Source organism: Hyposmocoma kahamanoa, unplaced genomic scaffold (assembly GCF_003589595.1).
Source record: "Hyposmocoma kahamanoa isolate Upper Pololo Valley unplaced genomic scaffold, ASM358959v1 112964, whole genome shotgun sequence".
NCBI lineage: Eukaryota > Metazoa > Arthropoda > Insecta > Lepidoptera > Cosmopterigidae > Hyposmocoma > Hyposmocoma kahamanoa.
In genome coordinates, this window is record NW_020653378.1 from 1 (window position 1) to 18,243 (window position 18,243).

Below are 18,243 nucleotides of genomic sequence, written 5' to 3' on the forward strand. Positions count from 1 at the left end.
CTCAAAGTGATTTTGATGAACTCATCTTAAGCATGCCAAATCGCTGTTATTGTGTGATTCGTGTTAATGGTGGAAATACAGATTATTAATTTTCTTATCTTTACAATAAAAATGAGCAAAATCATCATTTTCGCCGTTTTTTTGTCATTTAATAGACGCCGTTAATTTGAGTTCTTTCCCACAATTTGCAAAAACATCAATTTTACTTTATTTTAATTAAATATAGGGGTAAGCGGTTAAATAAAACATAAGCATTAAAGTAAGAAGTCGTCCTGGAAGACTGGATTTGGTAAATATTGCTTAAATAATTTTTATTTCAAAAATATTCTCTGGATCCCTAGACACTTTTGATGTGTGTATAAAGGCTGGTCATGGCAGTATTGCGGAATAATTAATACAGGAATAAATATCTCTGTGAACACTTAATACAATATACAAAATTAATACAATACAATACACAAAATTTGCCATTCACGCTATAGTGAAACAAAAACTTTATACTACACTCGCGAGCAACCAAATCGACTCAAGCGCTACCTCTACATTCAAACATTGTTCTACATAAAAGTATACAACATTTCAATAAAAATAATATGCCATTTGAAAGCTTGAAACTTCAGCTTTTAGGAAATGTCGTCATTATTAATATCCATGTATACTTTTTTTTATTACCGGTGTCTGAACTTAAATGGGAGAAAAATGGGATTTTGGGTAAAGGAGTTTGACACAAATAAAATACGTTTTTTTCTTAAGAAGTATAAAATTTATTAATTCAATATTTGGTATTGCCTCCCCTAGCCCTAATTACAGCACGTAATCGATTCTTCATCGATCTTATTAGTTTTTTGACGTTGTCTTGAGGAATACCTTCCCACTCCTCTAATAAAGCTGCCTTCAGTTCTTCCAGGCTCGAAGGAGCTGGATTTCTTGCTCGTACCCTTCGTTTGAGCTCGTCCCATAAATGCTCGATGGGATTTAGGTCTGGACTTAGCGCAGGCCAGTCCATTGTGCGCAAATCGACTTCTTGAAGGAACTCCTGAGTAACGCGGGCTGTGTGGCATCGAGCATTGTCGTGCATTAGGATGAAGTCTTCGCCAACAAATCCTGCGTAGGGCACAACATGTTCCAGGAGAATATTTGTGATGTACCCATCAGCTCCCAGTCCCGATCCTCGGCCTCCTCCAGGCACGAAAACGAGCTCGGTTTTACCCTCCAACGAGATACCAGCCCACATCATGCAAGAACCGCCACCATAGGCAACGGTTTCTGCGAAACAGCATTGGGCAAATCGCTCTCCCGGACGCCTGTAGACCCGGCCTCTCCTGTCACTGCCATGCAGACACATCCTGCACTCGTCAGTGAATAGGACCGACCGCCATTGCCCAAAGCTCCAGTTAAGATGCTCTCGAGCAAACTGTAGCCGAGCTTGCCGGTGGCCTGCAGTCAATTTGGGGCCTGTTGCAGGCCTTTTTGGAGACAGATTGGCTTCCTTCAGACGTCTTCTTACTGTCCACTCACTGACAGCTACGCCTCGAACACGTCTCAGCTCGCCCTGCACGTCGACACCCGTAAGGTGCCGATTTCGCAGGATGGTTGAGACAATGAAACGGTCGTCTCCTTCAGAAGTACAACGGTGGCGGCTGGTTGTTGATCTCCGAGTGAATGCTCCGGTCTCTTGATACCGTCGGTATACTCGGGATACAGCAGATTGACTCAAGTGAAGCTGGGAAGCCACTACTCGCTGACTGAGTCCTTGTTGCAATAAGGCAACAACTTGAGCGGCTTCTTGAGGTGTGGTATCCATGGTTTCTTGAAAACAATGAATGCAGGTTGCGGAGATGTGTATCGGTCAACTGTTGATAAGCGACTGATAAGGATTCAAGGGTCACGGGGGTTTTTATAGGGGTAGAGGGTAGCGCAACTAGCAGGTAGCGTAGGTAGTAATTAGTCCCATTCTCCCTAATTGCGCAAATGAACATGTTGGTACTTGTTTTATTTATTGATATTGATGTTTTTTTAAAGCTTAGGTTTCAAGCTTTCAAATGGCATATTATTTTTATTGAAATGTTGTATACTTTTATATAGAACAATGTTTGAATGTAGAGGTAGCGCTTGAGTCGATTTGGTTGCTCGCGAGTGTAGTTAAAGGTTATTTATTATACAACTTTTGCGCATTTGGATGACAAAAATTCGTGATAGTAACCCGTTTAGCTCATGGAAGTAGTGTCGGTCTCTGATATTTGGAAACAAACGAAAATATATTGTAAATGTTGAATGCGTACAAATGTTATTTACAAAGAGCAACCCCTAGCTTCTTGCTCATTTTTCACAAGGGAATCTGCCTTACGAATGAGCGATAGAGTTTAACCAATGTGACGATTTCAAGTATAGTAATACTTATCTATGAAATAGAGATTATTTTGATTTTAATTTCTAACCGACTTCAAAAAAGGAGGAGGTTCTCAATTCGACTGTATGTTCTTTTTTTTGTATGGATGTTACGCGATAACTCCGGTATTTGTGAACCGATTTTCATGATTCTTTTTTTTTGGAAAGGGGGTACTTCCATAGTGGTCCCATTTCATTTTGAAGAAAATCATCCACCTCGAAGGGTGGCTGTTCACGCATGAAGATTCATTTTTGTAAATAGCGCATAACTTTAATTTAGGAGCAATTTCTTTAATGGTTGATTTTGCTATTTCTCCAATTCAAGGCTTTTTTCTCTCAATATACTTTGAGTAGTGTCGTAGTGAGAACCTATTTTTTTTATTATCTCCAGTGTCAAGTCCTGTATCACTATACAGCCACTGCGAACTAGGGGATATTTCAATAAAACTTAGCAAATAGACGTAATTCCACGTACTTTTGAGTTCGGTTTTTTTAGTACTCTGTACTGAGATTATTGACTGACAACAATAAATTCGTGATATATGGTAATGTGCGCTGAGCTCCGCGCCGTCACTTTGTTTTTCCTCGCCGGCTATGAATTTAACCAGCGTAAAATCAACGTAGCGAGAATTTGTTTTATTCAATTAATTAAGTATAGCTCCATTATTAATTGTTTACTATTTTTCAACATAATTCTACGTACATCGCATTCATAATAGATTTATTTAATTTCAATTAAGAGCATTTATTGTTAGTAACAATATGTGTACATACCAGTCAGTGACAAGTTTAAATGTAAAAAACGTTGAAAATGAATACAAAAACTCTAGTTCTATCATTGTAGGTATGTAGATCATTACTGATTTAATTTAAGGGATCGGGTAAATATTATGATTTGGTACGGCGAACAATGTTTCTGTGTTTGATAATTATATTGTTGTTTTACCTTATTTGGTGACGATTAAAAACCACATTAAGTGGAGCAACCAAATGTGTTCTTACTGTTTCTAAAATTACGCAGTCATGTTTTACATAAATAATTTTATAAAAACAAAAGCTCAAACCTAAATTATCAATATAAGTGTAAATAAGTGATGCATACTTTGTTCTAATAATGTATCAATCTTTATATTTTCCTTCTCCTGTCCCTACGTGTAAACTCGGTGCAAAGTAAATTATTAACTGACAGTGTTTTGTTCGCAAATAAACAACATATTATATAGGAGAGCATTTCCTCCTTTAATTTGTACTATTACATATTTTTTGCCACACCCAGATAATAATAATACCTCTACAAATGATCGAAACATGACTCTCAACTACAGGTTAAGCTACACAAACTGTTTACGCTATTATCTAACACCAAGGTACAATACTAAACAAACAGTTTTAAATTATAGTGAAAGAGACAAATAAAAATTAAATATTCTTTATCAGTACGCCTAAATTCAATCAATTGGGATTCAGAAATAGGAGCTTAAATTAAATAAAATTAATGAGAAAGTAATTACAAAAATAAAGATAATATTCAGAAAATGACATCTAAACAAGCAGACAATCTTATGTAATAATGTATAACGAACGATACCTATAAGGGAGAGTAGTAATATCCTACCGAAATGGTGCAGAACTGCGAAATGACGGGCACTTCTAGCCTGTGGCTCTCAGTAGTCCCCGTGGAATTCGCTTGAGCGCATGCTTCTCTGTGCGTGTAATTATCGGGTAGCCCGGGCACAATTGATTTCCTAAACACTTTTACGAAATAAAACAAATTGAAAAGGACATACTTATATATTATAATAAATTTTTCGTGATCGAAGTAAGATACTGGCAATGTAAAAATAAGGTAAGAATTCGGAAAATCAAACTAACACAACTGACTAAATTAGTTATTTAGACTCACTGGGGCGAAGTTGTATGTTTAAAACAAAAGAAAGAGTCGGGCAACTAACTCAATTCTAAATAGAATTTTAAATTCACTCATTCGGTGTTACAAAGTTAGTAAAGGGGAACTCAGCTGACGTTTATAAATTTTGCTTGTGCTTTCATAACAAAGTGATGTAAAGGTAGTACCTATTAAAAACGGTTTTTACGTTTTAGCAAAATATAAATTTAATTTTAGGTCAATATTACTACTTTTCATTTACGTTACTCTACGAATCCTTTACTGCGAATTTCATTTATGCCTAACACCATACATTAAAAAAATTTAGAGTTAATGTAATGTCAGACAAAAAAACTATTTCAAAAGATTAGCTAGGTAAAGATTGATAAGCACAAGGAAAATCTGAAAAAAAAAAGGAGTAATGATTGAGTAGCAGAGACTAGTTTTCACAATTTTAAATTAATTTTAACGATGTATAATAAATATCAAATGGATTATTACCATATTATTACATTTACTTTAACGCAAAAGAAAATAGGTTCAGAGAATATTTACAGTCTTTCTATGTTGTTAGTCCTCAAGCTCCACATCTTTCTACGATAGTTTTGATTATAGTGACCCTCCTTACCTACCTTGAGGGCACACGAGAAGGGCACTATAACCTGTGCGCGCACAGGAACCTTATAAGTTCAGGTTCTGACCCCAGTACAGCCAGTGTACAGGGTTGTCACAGACCTCTGTCACTTGACTTCATCCGGTTCTTCGAGAGACAAGTGCCTAGGCTGAGCCGCCCCGGGTGCACGTACAGTGCCCTCCCTATTTTCCAGATAGGTACTGGAGCTGTAAGGCACGCTCACTTTCCGACGCCGAAAAACGACGTCTCTCCAGTTCCCAATAACCTAAGCGGCTGGAGGGACCGGAGGATATCTAGTTTATCCTCTACTAGCTCAGGCTAGTGCCGGAGATGCCGGTCACAGTGTCCTGCGGCAATGTCCGGACAATGACCGGATAGCTTCCAACTTAAAGGGCAACTCAGCGCGCTACAGGCCCTCAACTAGACCGCTACTAAAAAAACATGCAAAACCGGGCAGACAAACATGTCCATCTCTGCAGCCAACCACAAACCCCAGCGAGTCCATACCCAAGTCCGGGTCCGCCAGAGACGCGTAGACGCGCAAAAGCCGAAAGAGCCCATAGTCTCTCCGGAAAACTCTATCTCTCGGGTCGGTAGATAGGGACAGTTGTCAGTCCTCAATGGATCTGTATCGCGGACTATATAGTCAAATCGCTTGGAAAATTTAGGTACTCTACCATTTGCAATTATGTACGGTGTCGTTATTGGCCATTGATGGTGGGTTGTGTTTGAAGGGCAGGAATTAATTAGTGGGCACCAGGGTACGTTTGTGATGCTCTCAAATTACTATCAAGTATAGCTCGACGCCCGATAGCGTTCATGAAGTGATTAAGCTCCTTGTGGCGCCGATCGTTAACTTATTTACAGATGTCGTTGATCGTTAACTTCTTTATTTGCGACTATCTATTAGCGTAACGTTTTATTAACTTAACAAATAAGTTGTTATCATGCTCCTTAAATAACATTTGTATGTACATGTAATTTCTTATAATTAATATATGTATTAATCTATATTTAAAAACTCTTATGAAATGAAACGTCGTAGACGGAATTTTTATTACAAATTAAATTGGATAAGATGAGGATGCTTTTAAGCCGGTAAGAGTAATGATCTTAAAAAATAAAGTTCGCAATTTCGCGCCCATGGTGTAATAAAGACACATCTGAGAAATAATAAGTATTTAGGAGAGAGTTTTAAAGATTCTACGAAGTAAATTAAGCGATATTTTTATTACGCTTAAATAGGAAAGGTATAAAATTTCACACATATCTACATGGCTTTTTTTAAAATGCTAACAATCTCGCAGGACTATATACTAACATCATAAACAAGAACAACTTTTGTTCCATGACTTATAACAATTCATCAGATTTTACTTTCATATAAAAATAAATACAATTGAATAAATCGCTCTAAACGTTAATAAATAACTCTGTGCAGGACGGGAGTGGGATCCGTCGCAGAGAACGCTTGCACGTTTGAAGTTAGGCTCAACTCACCCTGGCGCAGAGTCGAAGGATAGCGACGTGTCATGTTTTTCGCCTATAGGATATTCATCTATATTTTCCCATTATTAAGGTACAAATTTGTGTTATGCAAATATAAAGTGGAGCGGTTGCTTGCGCGCAGTGACGCGTCAGACGCCGACCACACTGATCCGGTCGCGCTAATACAAGCGCCGTCACGCGACGACGCGTGTCGCCATGCGTTGTAGTTGAAAAACATGATGCGACGCGACGACGCTTCGACTCACGCCAGTGTGAGTTGAGCCTTATTCTACGAAATATAGATCTAAAAGTGTCAGAAAGTACAACAAAAACTCAAGTTTATTTTGGTAAATGTATTTTTTGTAAAGAGTCATGAAAAAAAAATTGTTGTTTATGATGTTGTTAGTATTTTAAAAATAACCCTGTATATTCTTTATTTCATGTAGTTCGGACAATTTTTATGACTTTCATATATATGATGAACACTACATGTCGTTTTATATACTACCAGGGATATGAATATCCTATAATTTTAAATATATACTTACAACTTCATTCCGACATGTCAATTCATACATTTCTCAATGTCATCATTACATATAATTCCCCTGTTTATCAATAACAGTCATTATTTATTAATTATGAATATTGTTTTCAGGTTCACCTTCAATGGCCTTAGGGAAAAGTCACGTATTTATTGGTGCTTTTGGAAACAACATTTTGCCATTAAAACAATCGAGCACATTCCGACGGAGCGAAACTTGGGCTGACTTCAAATTATCAATTGGCTACTCTATAAAATATTAAGGATGGCATCAACAAATTTCACTCAAACATTCGCCAATGTAACACATCCACCGACTTTGCTGAAAGAACCAATGTCGATAATACCAGTGGCAAAGGTGGTGTACACCATCGGTATAATTGGGAACGCTATTGCTATTATTGCTCTAAGGCTCGGAGAGCGTCGCGTCAGAAATCGTAAACATCTGCTCCTCTTGACATCTCTTGCTGCAAATGACCTGGTCGCTTTGGTAAGTATATAGAGACTATATAGTTCTGTTATTTGATGAATTTATTTGAACGATTTAAGATGGCCTAAGCGAAATTAAATGAAGCCAAAGCGAATAATAACATATCACAATTTATATCAAATAATTACCAATGTATCCCAACTATGAAACTTTAATGATTATGTCAGATTTATTGGCTACTATCAATAATTTATATACAGTACCAAGTAGCATAATACTCGTATCTGGCGAAAGTGTCCTAAACATTAACTGATCCGTTATAAGGGTGTCTTAGTTATTTAAGTATAAATCACCATTTAACTTGTAACCAAAAAATGGTATTTCTAGAAATCTGTTAGGTACTTACCTAAATAACTTGACTGAAACACCGCTGCGCTTTAAATATACTTTATTTGTCTATGAATCTCATACTACGTGGTGACTTATTCATTGTTAGCGCAAACAATAGTATCACAATAATTCATCGTTTATTTAAGTATACATACATTTATGTATTTGTGTATTTTATATTATGTGTGTGTGTGTGTGTGTGTGTGTGTGTGTGTGTGTGTGTGTGTGTGTGTGTGTGTGCGCGTGCGTGTGCGTGTGCGTGCGTGCGTGCGTGCGTGCGTGCTTTCGTGCGTGCATGCGTGCGTTCGTGTGTGTGTGTTATGATTGTATAATATATGCAAGTGTTTATATAAGCATACCGTAAACTTTCGCTCATTGGATGTACAACTGTGAAATTCCGTACTGAAAAATGTTTGAAATGTGAATTACAGAACATTTTCATTTTCAAAAAACGAAAGTAATTTTAGTGTTTTGAAATTTCAAGATTTTGTACTTCAAAATGTGTGTCATTTGTATAAGCTTCGGTATTTATATTTTTTATGTAAAAACAGGTCGGCATGATGTGTTTACTGATGGTGTCGGAATATCACCCGGAGCTGAGGAGTGACAAGTATTACTGCGCGGCGAGAGTCGTACTCCGCATCTTTGGTATCGGCAGCGTCTGCATCGCTGTCACCATGGCTTTAGAGCGATATCTCGCACTCACTCGACCGTTCCTGTATCAAAAGGTTAATGATACATTTTACAAAACCATCGCATTCATAATACAACTATAGGTTCCTATGTCATCCCATAATTGTGTCGCAGATTGATTCCTAATGAGCAACACTGTCTTCTCGTCTTGTAGATAGGCCTACAAATAAGGCATTTCTATATTTCTATACACTTTTATATTTTCACGTTGCTACAACATTGCAAATATGAGAAAGTTTACACTCTATTGCAGCATTTATCACTCACCATCCATATCAAAACGGAAATAAACGCGATTAAATTTGTTAGGTATTTGCACACCTATGCGATGTTAGGTCTCTGTCTCGACGGAAGAATCTTCATCCATCGCATCGCACAGGCTGGCCGAAACTTCGGATTAATAGGTAAGTGTGCGATAACTATTAAATGGTTTAATCATGTTTATTCCCGTTTTGATAGCTGATATGGAGTGCCTGTGATAAATTCTACAACAGGGTAAACTGTCTATATTGATAAACCAAAAATCACAGAGAAAAAGACTGATCAAAGTATTTAAAAAACGTGGTGTATACTAAAATTACTCGTATATGCTAAAATAAATCAACAGCACATGAACCTCATGAGTATATTTCGCTCATTTCGCAAATTTTAGATTTTTAATAATTGTTTTTTAATTTTTTTTACTTTCCTTGACTGCCGATGTTGTTTGTTTTTGACAAAGTTGTCGATGTTAAACGACTTCCAAGATCTTTCCGCCTCAATTCTTTATTATGATGTAAAAGTAAATTTCTTAAGTATCCGGATTAACGTTTCATTTACTTTCAAGTTAGGTCCTTTGCTCACCTGGGGTAGATATAAACCTTATTACGTAAAAGAACTGCGTAATATCATCGATCGTCAGCCGAATGAATTAACGAATATCCATAAACTGTGAGCACCCCTTACTGTGCCACATATGACCTGTTTATTAGCATTATTAAGCTGCATAGATATATATAGTTTCTTTGTGATATGTAGGCACCAACAAATGAATTGATTTCGAAGTTTATAAATTTTTGAGAAAGGATGCAACTAGAAAACCCCGCCTTTGTCAGCTTACGTAAAATATCATCAGACTCTACATAATAAGGTACGGAAATGTTTGTAAAGTACTTTAGAAAAAGGCATCTTAAAAATTTATTTATTTCCGAAGTGTTATTATAGTATTTTCAACCTTATATTTGAGTCATTAAGTAAAGTATTTTGTATCTATTACATTTTAATTTTACAAGTGATTAACGATCGTAGTGAAACGACTTTTTATTATCTGCTTTAATTCGTGTTACGTCCAACAGATGAGCACATTGCTTAAAGAAAATATATCTTATCATTTCCCGCAAAGTCAAGTAGATTACAGCCAGTTGAATGATGAGATCCCGTATTCATAGAAGCAGATCCATGGAATTATTTGATACATTAATAAATTTGTTAAAACATCAAATCATTAAATGTTACCCGACATCAAACACGTGAAATCTAGTTGTGGACACGTACACAAACTTGCTGTTTTTGCTCCCCATCGACATTGCCACCCTATCCTACCAAATGAAAATCATAAAACGGCAGGTCAGGTATAAACAAGCAATGTTTTTATAACACCAATGGAAATTAAGGTGAAATCAAAAATTAAAGTCTATAAATTATGATTCTAAAGAACAATTAATAACAGCCAAAATAGTGATTTTAATATCTATACCTATTTTTCTACGAAATATTCCTATGGCGTCTGCTTCGAAAATAGAACTTGTCATCTACTAATTTCCTACACACACGAATGAACGGTTATCATGAAATTCATTCATGAAAATCCCTCATACGAACAGATATTAAGAAACGAGTTTTGTGTACAAGTTTACACAGTAAAAAGAACAACAGTAAAAGGTTTTCAATAACGTTTGATGAAAACGCAATCTTCTGTGAAATTGCCTCCCTTCGTCTCAAATCCTTTTCAACTTGTTGCGCAGAAAAATTTTTCCTTGACATATTTAGCTGTTGTTGCTTTGCTTTCAAAATAGCTTCCAAAGATGGGAAGCTGGATTATTACGAAATTCGTACGGTTTTTCGTCGACATCCAATACTCTAATACTCAGTTTTCCTTCTGTTAAACAAATTCAGTACCTAGTTAGTAAAAAAATTAGTCACATCTAATTTTGTAAACAAACGTATTTGCATACACCGAGTGGAATAATAAATGACGTATTAACTGCAGTTGTTTGGGTATTTGTACGGGTGCTGAGCACGCTGCTTCCGCTGCCCGTAAGTGCCTAATTATATTTCACCGTGCCATATCCTGAACACTTTACCCGAGGCGAACGACTCGAACTTATTATATCAAATCCGAACATAAATGATTGACGTAAATGTAAGTTAATAGGGCAAAAGTCAACAGCCTTGTCATCTGACGGGATAAATTTATATTCAATAAGTACTTAATGTAAAACCAATATTATCATTAACTAATATTATTAACATTCTGAAACGACTGCCGCATAAAGAATAATGACACCTAATTCCAATGTGAATAAAATCAACTTACGGCCACAACAAGGGAAGGTAGCTTGTAACGACGACACACGTATCCTGTGCGTATTCCACGACAAAAAATATTTGCATTGTAAAGTTTTTGTGCGTCTTGTAACAGTTAAAAGCGATAAATGGGCCAATCGCATATTCAACTCGATTTTGTTCCACGTTCCGAATCCAAACATTTTAAAGCGGTAGGTTTGACTCATAGACATGTTAGTAAATTATGCAATCATATTTTCATTGCAAATACTAACAATTAAAAAAAATTAACGTCGTATATTCATTGCATGTACCTATAATAACTAATAAGTAATTACTTAGTATTTTTTTTAAATTCAATGATAGTGTGAGTACCTACTTGCATAAGTTTTCCCAGTAACTATCTAATAAATACAATTTATTCGAATTGGACATTCAAACAAATTCAATTTCCCGTAAAACTTTCTCTGATAAGCTGATTTATGGACCTGAAATAACATTTAACGTACTCCTAAAAACTTTATTGCGACGTCCAAAGTCGTAGAAAACAAAATTATCTGGTTCTTAGGTTTTCGCGATTGGTACACATAGGAAATGAAACTATTTTTCCGGATTTAAATCGCGTATATCTGTTTTTTCAAACAAACAAAAGGTTTGTTTGAATTAACAAATATACGCGATTTAAATCCGGAAAAATAGTTTCATTTTCTAAAATTATCTGGGTTTAAGTGGTCCAACTAGGATTGATCGAATACTTTTTGAATGTCAAATTAGATAAAATGTATTGGCGTGGTGTCTATTTAGCTATTGTATCTTTGTAAATAATATTGAAGTACTTAGACACAATTACAACTTCTCTTGCTTTATCTATTTATTTAAATATAAAGAGTATTTTAGTAAGAACATCTTTTATGAGTATGCGATTACACATATCGCTGTAACATATTGTGTAACAAACTTTCTGATACACAAAAGTTTCATGATTGTATTTGTGGTAATGGTTCAAGTTTTGTCTGAGTTTACCCCAAATATTGATTTGGTCCAAAGTCTTGTATTATAACTTAGTTACAACAACACCCAATTATAGTCAAGTGGATATATTCAGTCCCGACTTTGCCATAACCGTAATGTTTAATAGGCGGATTTTTTACCACAATATTCATATGGCAGTGGCTGGACTGCCAGATAGGAGACAGGAGAGGGGTGTTGCATTATAATTACGGTTTCTACGTTCCTGTAAGTAGGTATTATTAACAGCAGGTACCTATTTGTTTTTGTTACAGCAAATTACGTACTACGTGATCAGAACGGCACTAATCATTTCATGGTTCTGGGCAGCCCTGCTGACCTGTGCCCCCTTGCTAGGAGTCGGCATTTATTACGATGAATCCAAAAACACATGCACCCGATATCGAAAAGCAACTGAACCTAAGGATTTTGCTTATGCCGTCTTTTATGTTATTTTTGGTGAGTTAAAACAATTATTCCAAAAATATCGATAAAGGTACTTTTGTAATCGGCTTCCAATAACACGTGTTATCACCTCGCCGTTGCTTTTCCCTACGTAGAGTTTTTACATGATACAAGCAAGGTCAAATTAAAATTACCCAAATAATACCACAAAAGCTTATCGGTATATATGTTTTGCCGCAAAGTTTTTCTGACGTCAAAACATTTTTCTTGCATCGTCGTCAGTGAAAACTAATATAGTTACCTAGTAATGTTTAGGTACTGATAACCAAGAATGATTATTCGGCGTTCGATTCAGTCTAATATTGACAATATAAGATAAATCCCTACACAATTGAAATGGAAAGAAATCCAACAAAGTGAAAAAGTCCTTAATTATTTTCGATATTGTTTAGGTACGTATCTATATTAGAGATAAGACTATTATTTACAGTTACTTTCTTTGTATTAGGTACTCTTCTATGCGTGGTGTTAGTGTACTGCAACTTGGCGGTGATCCAAGCTCTATATGCGATCACTGCTCCACGTGCAGAAGGCCAGCCCGTAGTGCGGCGTGTCTCCAAGAGTAGTTGTCGGCAACGCGATCTCAACCGCAGCCTTAACTCTGGGAATAACATGACCCTACATCACAATGCTGCCACTGCCGAGGAAGTCGCCTTTAGTAGACTTATGGCTACACTGTCCGTACTCTTTATGATTTGCTGGCTACCGCAAATGGTAAGTAGACTTTCAACAACTAAATAGGTGTTGTAAAAGACCTGGATTTATGACAAAAGTGTACATGCATTTTTCGCGTTCGACAATGGTCAATACTATTGGCATTATGTACTCTAAAACACCCTTAATAGTGTCGACTTTTAGTTTAAAAAGTACTTCGTAAAAACAATTGTTACACAATAGTTCGTATATACATACATGCTAAAATACCTATCTTTAACAAAAATCGCGTTTATCCAGTAATATACAAAAAAGAAATTGTATAAAATTATTTAGAGTAGAAAACAATAACCCACTCACATAGGCTGAAGACTGTGTTCAGCAGTGGACGTCATTCGGCTGAAAGGGTGATAATAATAGGCTAAAGAACTCCTTGTCCATTTTATAAATGGCGTAACAAACAATAGGTCGCTATCGACTTTAAAGGGATGCCTACCTATGTTTAATATTCAGCGAACGTTTTAAAACGCGTAACGTTGATGCAAAACATTAAGTAGGTAATTCTGCGAAGTTCACGTCCTTGGATTACGTCAAGAATGGATTAGTAAACTATATATTTAGCTATACGGCTTTCTGTCACAGTCTTCTGTAGATACTTTGGGCTTTAATGTAGACTAATTTAGTTACATTACTCGTAATGGTTTTAGATGGGGCGGCGTTTATTCTTAACGCCCATATCTATCGAGAAGTGTCATACGAAGCAACTTTGAAATGGATCAAAGATATAATGCTATAGCATCTTCCTGGGTTATAGCTTCGTTCTACCTACAACCTATCTACCAAGTATATAACCATCTTAGGATACTCTGGGAGGAACATTACTATTATAGTATGCATATAGTAGAAGTAGTAATGAAAAAAAATTCAGTGTATGTATAAATTATGTTAAAAAAAAGTGAGCAGGCCAGCAAACACGCAAGCTGTTAATGTCGCGTCATCAATGGACATTGTATGTCAATTGTCCACTTCTTGTGAGCTCATCTGTATGCAAGTGGGTAAGCCGGCAAGCTAGCCAAATATTTTATTGTTTCATCAGAATGGCAACCAAAGAACGCTTCGCAACTATGTACGTTTAAATTAATCAGCTCCAAGTTGATGCATATCATTTAATATATAAATTCCTTTATGTTTAAGTACCTATACTAACAATCGAGAATGTTGTTATTGCTCTACTTCTTCGACACAGACCGTTCGTTGTTTATTTAGGTAGATAGAAGATCTATATTTTATCTATCAAACTACTTAATAAATCTTACCGAATAGACAAGATTTCGACCACAAAAATATAATGTAGATAATAAAATTGATGTGAATCGAACAAGAGACCACTGATTAGGAATATGTAAATGGATTATTTGAGAATGATTTACTAGTACCTACATCGGGTCGCTAAAATATCAGTCGTCAGATTGGAATTGTCAATTATTTCTTCATTTCATGATCACATAATTTGACGTGTTGAAGTATCATACGTTATCAAGTAATTGATCAATTAAGGACGAGTAGGTAGTTATTGGTGGGGTGACGGCGTCGTAGTCGTCATCTCTAATGACCCGCCCCATTTATGATGCCCAAACACGGGTAATACATCACCCGTTGTTGTTTCAGTTAATTGAATTTATTCCATCACCGGATATAGAATGTTCAATTTGATCCTGTCGCTTGGGCGCTATTTTTAACACTATACATTTCCTTTTAATTTCGTTCGTAAATTGTTCAATAAATAGCATCATCAAGAACAATGACTTTAATTTTCACGTAATCCCGCCCATTCGGATAAATAGATAGAAAGATGCGTTGATAAATATCCACAGATATTTGTGTATTATTTGCTAAGGTACACAATTGTATAATGTTTCATACAGCAAGCCATGCCCGTTAGAAAAAGTGACTACTTTTCTGACTAGAAATTCAAACTGCTTGAGGAGTGGAGGAGGCTACACCGACAAGAGCATGGCTCTTAAATAAAATGAATGAATGAATACCACCTAGCACAGATTAGACTAAATAATGAAGATTATGTAACTGTTTTAATCTAGACTCATAGTCTTGGGTAGTACCTAGGTTTCAGTTCATGTACCTACGCACCAAATAGCTACCAACCTAATTCTATACTTTTTTTATAGATAACGTCAACATTGTTCCTAGCACTGGGCCCGGATCACTGGACAAACTCATCTCTAAAAAAGCTTGGCAATTTATCCGACTTGCTAATGATGCTCAACTATGTGCTAGACCCTATCCTGTACGTCCTTATGAGGCAGCGCAGAAAAATGTCGCTGTCATCCTTCTGCCACTCCATTGCGCATTGTTTCAAGCGGGTAAATATTAATTTTTATGTGCTAGATACGTAACGTTAGTAAGTTATGTTAAATAGTTTTAACATAACTTACATACCTGCCTTCAAAGTGTTTGTCATGTCAAGCTAACTTTTGTCACCAGATTGCCACTGTTATGTTCATAGTGGGTCATTTTCCATTCTATAGTTCTGTAGTACAGGCAGAGCGCTGAGCTGAGTGAGCTTTCCTTTGCATTCAAAGAAATACTCACTTTATTAACCCAGTAGAAATGAAGTTCTATATTGCATTGCTATTTCAAAAGTTCGCGCTACGCAGCTTGAAATCCCGTCATTCAGCAGCTATCTATTTTTCAAAGAATACCTTATTGCTGCGACTTTTACTTTACTTTACTTAAAATAAGGCTTATGTTGCATTGCTCGTCTTAAATGCATCGCCGGCGTCACGTCACTTTGCTGTGGCAATTTAAGGCGACCCTTAAGGTGGTTTTATACCGACGAGACGAGATGAGACGAGGCAAGACGAGAATAGAAATATCGCCTGCCTATTTCCATCAAAAAATGTCATTAATAAAGAGCTCGTGCGAGCTCGCACTATGGTTGTGGGTGACAATTCAGTGCTGTTCAGTACACACTGCTGAAGTAACATGTCTCTTAAATTATTATTATGAAACATGTTAACGGAAGAGTATTATACTCTGAAGACAGCAATACGTTTCAATATTACATCAACAAATATTTCAATTCTCGCTTCGCCCAACCTCGTCAATCCAGACTATTTCCACCACAGACCAAATAAATACTTTCCACCGAAGATGCGCTAGGAGAAAAATGAAATTTAGCCATACAAATTTCAATCGTCATCTCGCCTCGTCTCGTCTCGCCGGTGTAAAAGCACGTTTAGGCTTGTCACCTGAATCGGCTCTACGACTGTCCCCACCCTCATGTAGCATTTTTAAACGATAAGAAGCGATGACTCACTTATGCAGCCCACCTCTAGTACTTCGTTCGTTACAAATCTTATGTAGGACTGTAATGTTGTTATATATATGATGTATATATATATTGTTGTGTGTGTGTGTGTGTGTGTATATATATCTATATATATACAGTGGTGGTCGTTTAATTAGAAACACTTCTTATGATTGAAGGAAGTTTAACTTCAACGCACAAATGTTCGTGAAAAATATATAAATTCAATAATAAATAATAGCCACTCAAATAAAAAATCATTAAATGCATAAAAAATAAAACATATCTTTACATTATAAAACAACATACTTTAAATTATAAAATGAGTCTTAGTCTTACACAATGTACAAGTATTTTTTCTGTTCCTGGCCGCTTGGACGTCTAATTAGAAACATTTCAAAAAAGCATCTATAGCTCGTTCTTTTTTTGAAATTGAAGAATAAACATTTCTTTCTTGATGTTTTCTATTAATTTGGCGGCAATTCAAAATTTGATTTGAATTTAATTTTGTTCAAAATGGGCAAAAATAAAAGTTGTGACGTGTCAACTAGGCAAATAATTGTTAATTTACGTTTAGATCAAAAGTGGACGTACAGAAGAATAGCTGAGCATTTAAAATGTTCTGTGAAGAAAGTTTTTAATGCAATTGATCACTATAAAACACATGGAACTGTTGATAATGTTCTTAGAAAGGCTCGGCCAAGTAAAACCTCTCCCAGAGAAGATAAGCTAATCGTTCGCGTTGCTAAAAAAGACCCATTTAAACATTGACTTACAATTATATGGACGTCGGGTCCGCGCTAAAAAGTGTACGAACTTATAGGGCGTTAAAATCGTATACAGAGCGTCATTCACGCTTTAGTCTTCGTTTGTTCGACTGACAGCGAAGCAAGCAAAATTAGACAGTACTGCGATGACATTACAATTTAAATTCAACGTTTTAGCTTTTTCATATTCCTTTACATGTCACTACGTTTAAATAGGTTGACTTGGGACATTTTTTTCGTGGTTTTTGTATTAGACCCGTCGTCCATTTATTTGTAAATCAATGCATTTAAAGGCTCAAATCAGATTAAAAATGAAGTTTTTTCGCCTGATGACCCCAGAAACGTCTCATCAAGACTGATACGCCGAAGATTAGTGGAAGCTAAATTATTTGGAAGAACCTCTCGAAAGGTACTGCTTCTTACCAAGCAACATCGAGAGAAGCGATTGTTATTCGCAAAAAAATATATTAATTGGACGGTACGAGACTGGAAAAAAGTTTTATTTTCAGATGAAACGAAAATAAACATGGTAAATTCAGATGCAAAGCACTATGTTCGACGTCCTGTAAACGGTGCTTTTAATTATAAATGCACAAGGAGCATAGTCAAGCACAGTGGCGGAAACATTAAAGTTTGGGGGTGTTTTTCCGGATGTGGAGTTGGTCCCGTTCGGAAGATTGAAGGTACAATGGATCATGGCAGTACAAAAATATCTTAGAGGACACAATGATTTCCTACTCGGACGATCATTTGCCTGTAACCTGGAACAGCATGACAATAATTCTAAACACACGGCCAATAGCGTCAAATGTTTCCTTAGCGAACAGCGTATATCCGTTTTAGACTGGCCAGCAAATAGTCCGGATTTAAACCCGATAGAAAATTTGTGGTATATTGTTAAGAAGAAAGTCTCAAACAAACGTAACACCAGTCAAAACGAATTACACACATCAAAAGTGTCTAGGGATCAAGTACGTTTAAGAGTATTGCTGCAATTAGGGTTAATTATATTAACTTTTTTGTAA

The 18,243-nt window shown here is 36.1% G+C and overlaps 1 protein-coding gene across 1 annotated transcript; it reads left to right on the plus strand.

Annotated features, from left to right (window-relative positions):
- The first annotated feature begins 4,064 nt into the window (after window positions 1-4,064).
- On the plus strand, window positions 4,065-15,694 carry LOC113239014 (prostaglandin E2 receptor EP2 subtype). The gene is made up of 7 exons (XM_026475884.1): window positions 4,065-4,234; window positions 7,054-7,429; window positions 8,311-8,487; window positions 12,280-12,463; window positions 12,918-13,183; window positions 15,310-15,504; window positions 15,626-15,694. Exons 2-7 carry the CDS (start codon window positions 7,205-7,207, stop codon window positions 15,692-15,694), a joined length of 1,116 nt encoding a protein of 371 aa, XP_026331669.1. The 5' UTR covers window positions 4,065-4,234; window positions 7,054-7,204.
- Window positions 15,695-18,243: the final 2,549 nt, after the last annotated feature.